General features: G+C 36.2%; 2 protein-coding genes across 6 annotated transcripts in view; both read right to left on the reverse strand.

Annotated features, from left to right (window-relative positions):
• Positions 1 to 389: 389 nt before the first annotated feature.
• LOC108627177 (cilia- and flagella-associated protein 36) lies at positions 390 to 4,865 on the reverse strand. The gene is made up of 5 exons (XM_026815370.1): positions 4,462 to 4,865; positions 4,184 to 4,359; positions 3,929 to 4,119; positions 3,614 to 3,872; positions 390 to 932 (listed from the first exon to the last, which is right to left on the reverse strand). Exons 1-5 carry the CDS (start codon positions 4,568 to 4,570, stop codon positions 663 to 665), a joined length of 1,005 nt encoding a protein of 334 aa, XP_026671171.1. The 5' UTR covers positions 4,571 to 4,865; the 3' UTR covers positions 390 to 662.
• Positions 4,866 to 5,060: 195 nt separating this feature from the next.
• Lhfpl (LHFPL tetraspan subfamily member 5 protein) overlaps positions 5,061 to 7,452 on the reverse strand; it is a 14,250-nt gene continuing 11,858 nt past the window's right edge. For all 5 annotated transcript variants that reach the window (XM_026815372.1, XM_026815371.1, XM_026815373.1 and 2 more), the window contains 3 exons: positions 6,449 to 6,536; positions 6,230 to 6,384; positions 5,061 to 6,146 (listed from right to left, as the gene is read on the reverse strand). In XM_026815372.1, the coding sequence (XP_026671173.1) occupies positions 5,914 to 6,146; positions 6,230 to 6,384; positions 6,449 to 6,536 (476 nt within the window). In that variant the 3' untranslated portion in view covers positions 5,061 to 5,913. The remainder of the gene's footprint in view (positions 6,147 to 6,229; positions 6,385 to 6,448; positions 6,537 to 7,452) is intronic.

The following is a 7,452-nucleotide window of genomic DNA, read 5'->3' on the forward strand; positions in this document are numbered from 1 at the left end:
TAACAATGAACATTTGATAAATACCTTTGGACGCGTAGAGTTTACGTTCCTACCGTTGCTCGTGTTCCGCTACAAAGTCATTTTGTTCTTTACAAATCGAATTAGCTGAACGGAAAAATGTTAAAAGGAGCGAGAATGATTATTGTGCGTTACACGAATAGAAGTGTGTTGTAGAAATGCGGAGAATATTTAATTAAATAAAACGTAAAATTAGACGAACGAAATTATGACTTACCTGTGCGTATCAATCGCGAGGGATAAAAGTGAAAGAAATGATTAATTCATTTGTTTGTACGAATGTAACTGTTCACCTTCGGTTCTATTTGTATAATTGTGATTTATACAATCTATACTATTAGATAATTATATGTAAATCATTTTTCAGCATATTTTCCTTTCTCGACATCATTTTATTTATACTCGAAGCAGAAGTAAGTAGGAATTTGTTTCTTTTATTCCTGGCAATATGGTCTATACAAATAGTTATTAGAAAACTTGCGTTCCTTAAGTTGTTCGTCTCAGAGATTTCGTTTGTGAGCAGTCATCGCCTCGCATCGAATCGAGAGAGTACAAGTGACCTTAAGAGACTATTTCTATTATTTAATCACAATCGGGCAACAAACTTTTATCCCTTCTCTCGCTGAAATACTTCTATAATCGTATTAGTCAGTTTGCTTGCGTATCACCTCGGCTTGAAGACGAACTGCGAGTGCTTTACGAGCTTGCATAACAGACGGTTCCAGGGATTCCGACAATTTTAGTTCCTGTTCCCCTTTAATCGTCGCTTCCGCCACTGACCTGGCGGAACTGGGTCTGCTGAAATTTGAATTCATCTCGAGTCGTTGGCTCCTCGCTTCTTTCTTCAACGCTACCAATTTATCGCGCCTGGCCTTCAGATAAGCCTGCCTCTTCTTCACATCTTCTTCCGACACCTGGAATATCCGTAAACCGTTTTCATTTACCACTCTTCTTTGATATTAGGTTAGTGCAAATGTTCGTATCTGATTTTTACTCTCACCGTACGTCTACGTGATGTCTTTTTTAACATTATAATACAAACCCATCGAAAGATAGTACTTCATGAGTCTTATGTTAGACACCGTTGATTTACAGTAGAGGTGTCAAAATACTCGGAAAATCGAGCAGAGTAATATTCGATTCGAATAAACGAACTGAGCCGGCTGTTCGAAAGAATCGAGTAGTTCGGATGAAATCGAGTAGGTCGAATAAACCGAGGAGTTCGAATGATATCGGGTAGTTTATAAAAGGTAAACTGCTCAAGTAAAACAGTTGACTGTAGTGATTCATCTAAATGCAGAATAATATTACAGCAATATCATGTATGATGATTATGAATGTAGAATCTATTTATTTGGATGATTCGATTAAAAATATTTGGTTGTTGTAATTTTGTTATTAATAGATTCTAATATTAATCAAAAGACCTAAATAAATAGATTGTATATTCTACATGCTTCGTGCATATCCGTACTAAAAAATGTATGTATATTAAATATAATACTTTCTGAATACATGGTACATGCCAACCATTTATATTTCATCAAGTGCTGTTTTCTGACTATTGAATTGAATAATAGATTTGAAAAATTTGTGTGTTACTTGGGATTATTAAAGAACTGTATCTAATTATACGTACACTAATAGTAGATAACATACAATGGAGAATTTTTATAACAGAGCGTATACAAATGCAAAGAGGATAAATGTGAATATGTACAGTTAAGAGCAAAACTGAATATACGCCATTTAAAATTGAATAACTTTTTTAAAATCTAACCAAACGACCTGAGTTTCTGTGAGTAATCACAAATAGATGATTTAGTTTATTAAATGACGTGCACAAAACATCGTGAAAAAATTAAAATTTGTACAATATTAAAAAATAGTATAATTATGTGTATTTTAACAATAAATAACACCTATAATGGAGAATTTGTATGTAGAGTGTCCCAGAAAAAGTGTTAGAGCCGAAGAGAGATGATTCTGTGTTCCTGAACAACAATTTTCTTCACCAAAATGCAAAGTGAGGTATGATTTTTGAATTATTAACGAAAAACACTGACCAATAAGAGCGCGTGTAGGACCCGCGCTATGCCACGGCTGAGCGTCACGATCCGAGCCATCCTACCCGTGACTGGGCGCAGATACCACGCGTGCTCTCATTCGTCAGTGTTTTTCGTTAATAATTCAAAAACCATGGCTCACTTTGCATTTTAGCAGAGGAAATTGTTCAGAAATACCTCTAGAATCACCCCTTTTCGGCTCTAACACTTTTTCTGAGACAGCCTGTATACATGTCCATAAAACTACAGAAATTAATCTGTACATATACTCAATTTATTCCAGCTCCTTGGTTTGTTCAAGTGTCAAGTTATTTAATTTCATTCGAGCTATTTCGATTCTTTCGAACCGTTCGATTCTTACGAGTTTTCGAATCGAAAGCTAAGTCTCGGCTCGGTTCTATTATTGAACTATCCGAAGATTCGAGCCAGAGCATCTCTGTTTGAGTATTTCAATATATTTAATTCACAGTAGCTCACAAAAGTATTTAAATGCTTTTTAAAACGGAATAATTTTTTTAATATTGGTGCAAACGATATAATTTTCTGTATGTTGGAAGGCTACAAGTATCAGTTTACGATGTATTGTGTAAAAAAAGTTAAAAATTTTTATTGTTTGCGAAGAGAAGTAAGCGTCATGTTTCTTTAATTTTTTTGTTAGAGTCTGTAATAAAAGTAATAAAAAAAAATAATAATAATGTAGATTTGTAAGTTATATGCATGTACAAAGTTTGATGAGAGGATAAAGAACTTGGACACGTTGAAATGTGTAAAAATTCCTCAGTTTATCTCAATTATAGATTATCGCGAAAACATGCGTTGTTTTTAATTTTCGAACGTTTGTAGCATAGCAACATTAACCAATTGTGATGAAACTTTTTACATGCATGTAATTTACTTAACTCTACAAATAGGATGTTTCAAAGTTTCATTAAAGATTTCAATAAAAGTGTTAAACTTCGCGACGTTTACTTTTTTCTTTGCGATTCTGGTCCATAAAAATTTGTGACAAATTCTTTTTACGTACGTAGCAAACTAAATCTTTTAGCATCCGACAGAAAATTGTTATATGATCCAATATTAAAAAAGTTATTTTGTTTTAAAAGGTGTTCGTATACTTTCGTGAGTCATTGCTCATAGCACCTTGATTTTTACACAAGATTTTCAATATGGAGAAAGGAAAATTCGTTTTCGCTATGTTATATCGTATAAGTTACGAAAGGGTCTAAATGTTAGAATTGTAATCAAGCACATTCTATTCGTGTATTTGAACTGTGCTGCTCTCCAATCAATAAGAAAATGATTTAGTCGATTTAAAAATAGTAATTTTGAACTTCGATCTGACTGATCTAGTTTTTACAAAAGAATCCATTTGCGTATAAAAAGAATAATCAAAAACAGGGATGACTTCATAAAAAGATTTTACCATAAATTGTAAATGATAATGTGTGTGTGTATCAAATAATATCTTATTTCAAATCAGGCAAGAACTTCAGCACTGCCCCAATACAATCCAATAAAGTGATACGTTCTTCTGGTTTCGGTTCTACAGGGGATTCAGAGTCCGATGAATCGACCTCTTTCTCATCGACTTCTTTTATTTCCTCTTCTTCTATCGAAGATGAATGCGTCTCCTTTTCGGGTGTCTTCTCCTGTGAAACTTTCAGAGCTTCTTCCAACAACGCCCGTTCGCTATTATACTTCGCTGCCAGACGTTCGTGCTCTTTAATAAGTGACGTTTCCGAGGATATCTCCGGGTCGTCGTCCGAAACATCTTCCAGCACGTGTTTCCTACATTTCCCTATAGTTAATAGTCTCCACTCAAACATTTTCTCTAGCAGACTCACTGAATGATCTCTTCCATGACCAACGGATCTTCGGTTATCGCAGTGGTCTCGTACATTAAGGATGCAGGTGTCAGCCCGTACTTCTGCTCGATCATGTTCAACGCCTGCAACTGTAGCTCCAGATTTTTCTGTATCATCATCCTTTTAAATATCTCGAACTCGTTCGCGGCCCATATCTGCTCGAACAAGTTCTGGAAAGATCGTTCAAATCAATACTCGGTTGTCCTCTCCAGATCTCAGAAGACGTCGACTCGCCTGTTGGAACTGTATGGGCATTTTCGTATACTTGTTTACAGTGCAAGCATACTCGAACTGTTCCGGAGTGATCCCCATGTCTTCCATGAAACAGCCGAGCAATAAATCCACCAGATTTTTGTATTCTTGATATATTTTTTGATACTCGTCGTGATCCTCTGTATCCGCTTCGAATACTTGAACATAATCGAGGGGTCAGGTTTTATTTCGCTGTCTCACCATCGTTCAACGATGAACGAAAAAGATGTTGAGAGATTGCGTAAGCGTTTCGAACTTACTCAGCGATTTTTCTTCTATGAAGGTGACCAGAGGCGCGGACCAGATCGGACCCTGAAGGAAACCGATCAGGGAATCGAAAACCCAAGCACTGTCGTCTTTGTCGTTCATACCGCACCGATAGAGAACGGTCCTTTCAGCAACTGAATTATTTCTCGACGAAACGCGTACTTAGACGTATTATCGGTGTCTCCTTTTGAGCGTAGTCATAGTTACTGTACGGCAAAACACTTTGCTTTAGTAGGGCTTGCGCCTTGTGCCTTGTTCGAGATTCGAACGTAGTTTCGTTTGAATTTTTTTCATGGGAAAATTGTCGATTCATTCTGTTTAAATAGTATACGATATATGTATATATATGCAACTTGCCCGCTATGTAAGATACTCTCTGTTCTGTAAAACAATTAATTTATATTACCTGTTTATAATAAAACGAACAATGGACAGAGTAGCGATTTTTGCAAGCCCCTAAGAACACCGCAGGAATCAGAGAACAAGGAAGATAAACGAATACGTACATCATTCTATTATGTATCAAAATTAATTTTGCATACATAAAATACAAGTTAGAAAAGGAATTTATATACAAGAAGCGTTACAGATGTCGACGTAATACTAATTATATTGAAACGTATAAAAGAACAAAATCCAAAGATCGTTATGTATGTACAATAGTTCTTACAGCTATGGTAATATCAATATACAGTGAAGTCCATAAATACGCGTACACATTTCAAAATTGAATAACTTCTTTAATATTGAACTTGAGTGAATATTTTCAAAAGATAATTGCACGAATAGATTCTATAGGAAAAAATTCTAGAGAAACTGCACTAAAAACATTGTTGTATACGAATTACAAAAGTAGACTATCAACATTTCCTCTACAATTTTTCCAAATCCATTCGAGCAATCAGATTGTGAAAAATAAATTTGTCAAAAGTTATATATGTCAATAGTTTATTTGGACTACGTTGATTTTGGTTGTTATATATATAATTATGTTTCAGCGTATCGTAATAAAATTTCATAAAAATCGTCCCTGAGAAGGAATACTTATACTCCATATGAAAGGATAAAAGCCTTGATAGTGTAAGTCCCTTTCCAGTCAAGTTAACTGATAACAGCACGCACTGTAGGCATGTAAAGAGAACAGCGGTACTATTTCCGGGACCTTTAAGTTCCGAAAGTGCCTTAAACCACTATAACGTTTAACCCTTTATGTAGTAACTTGAGTTGCAACGAGAGAAAACACGCGGTTAAAAACACACATCATATAGCAGACTAATCTCACTACACCAAAAAAAAATTAATTCATTAAATCCAATATTAAGACAGTTATCTAATTTTGAAATGTATACGAATGGAGTTCACTATAGCAAAGTACTCGTGGCAGAACGATGGCTCGTGTATGTACAATGTACAACGGTGTTGCATCGAATCGAACGTGATAGAGTCTACAATTGGAAATTGTGCTGGGAATGATTCAGGGTGTTCGTCGACATCGTATGAGCCGGATGCGACGGTGCCGGTGTGTAGAGGCTGTGATGTGAGTGAGACTTCGCCCTAGACAGCTCGCTGTAGCGATCCTGCTCCGGCGGGGCGACCAGGAGGACCGGCCGCAAGGAAAGGGATTTCCGGGAGCCAGCCACGCTCTGCGCCTCGTTCACATATCCCGGATTCACTTCGCCTTAAACCAAACAGAATTCTTCAAGTTAGAAAAGCTTCTTAATAGTCTAACTGTTCTTTGGAAATTAAAAAAGAGACGTGTACCTTTGTACAAGGAACCGTTGTTGAAAGGCTCCGGTTGAAGTCTTACGTGCCTGGACGCTAAAATAAAGGCCAGCGCGGCTAAAGTAGCGGCGTCCAAAGCGGCGATCGCTGCTAACGGTATCGCCCACCTAACAGCGCAAGCTCCTGGATTGTATCTGTCAATCGAAAATATATGTTCTCTTTACGATTGCCGGGTTCGAAGGAAAAATAATTAGGTACCTGGACGTGGCTGCGCCGCAGACAGCACGGATCAACGGCGAATCCCACCCTAAGGGGTAGATACAAACTCCGATTGCCATGCATATCGCTGAAACGAATTAAAAGGAATTCTTCCGGTTGATCATTTTCATTTGTTTAACGGTGAATCGTACAACAGTTATTTGTATGATCAAGGATAGGTATATGTATGCTGTACGACAAAGCTGGTATTTCAATGCTTCCTAGACAGGTCAACAGTGAAAGGCGCTCGCTATTTACTTCTATTAATATGCAGTCACGTTTCAAAACGGAATAACGTTTTTAATATTGCACCAAATAACTTAATTTTCTGTGAGATGTTAGAAGGCTTAGATTGTTAAACAAAAAATTTATGAAACTTGCTATTCGTCGAAGTCTCAAGAAAAATTGAAGGACAAAATTTTTCACTTTTTCGTTAGAGTCAACAATAACAATTTTGTTGAAGTTTGATAGTAATCCAGCTGATCAATATGGATATACAAGATGTCTTAGATCAAGGTGGTCACCTAAATATCTCTTTTATTTATGTTATGAAGAAGTTTGATAGCAAGATTTAAATGGTTTCGAAGAAGATATATCCAGTAACAGAAATTTTTCTGTGGGCTCATTTCTTTCGAGTTTTAGAGATCAGCCACATTTTTTATGTAAAACATGTGTACTTCTTTTGTTATATCATGTAGCGAATACAAGAATACATTCAGATGTACACAAATGTAACAGTCTCATGTACAACAGTTTTTGGTCTTTGAAGTTTCTTGTTTTCAACGTTACCTTTGTGATATCGTCTTTTATAACATAAAAAACAGACAGAATAGCTGCGACGGCTAGTCGATGTCCTGTAGCTAAGACACTCTGTATACAGGGTGTCCCGGGTTTTAATGGACAAACTTGGGGAGCATATCCTACATACAAAAATAAGGATAAAATATTATTTGAATTTTTCTCAGAAACGCTTTATTACAAAGTTATAAGCAAATAAAGTTAGA

The sequence above is a fragment of the Ceratina calcarata genome, unplaced genomic scaffold (assembly GCF_001652005.2).
Source record: "Ceratina calcarata isolate Rehan_Ccalc_2016 unplaced genomic scaffold, ASM165200v1 scaffold445.2, whole genome shotgun sequence".
Classification (NCBI taxonomy): domain Eukaryota; kingdom Metazoa; phylum Arthropoda; class Insecta; order Hymenoptera; family Apidae; genus Ceratina; species Ceratina calcarata.

Bases quoted from the DNA above. Each gene is read 5' to 3' on its own strand.
- LOC108627177 (XM_026815370.1), bottom strand. From the start codon at position 4,570: ATGAACGACAAAGACGACAGTGCTTGGGTTTTCGATTCCCTGATCGGT. The intron at 4,120-4,183 runs GCGAGTCGACGT...CGATCTTTCCAG, and splicing joins TGCCCATACAGTTCCAACAG to AACTTGTTCGAGCAGATATG. The intron at 3,873-3,928 runs GTGAGTCTGCTA...AGGGAAATGTAG, and splicing joins GTCATGGAAGAGATCATTCA to GAAACACGTGCTGGAAGATG.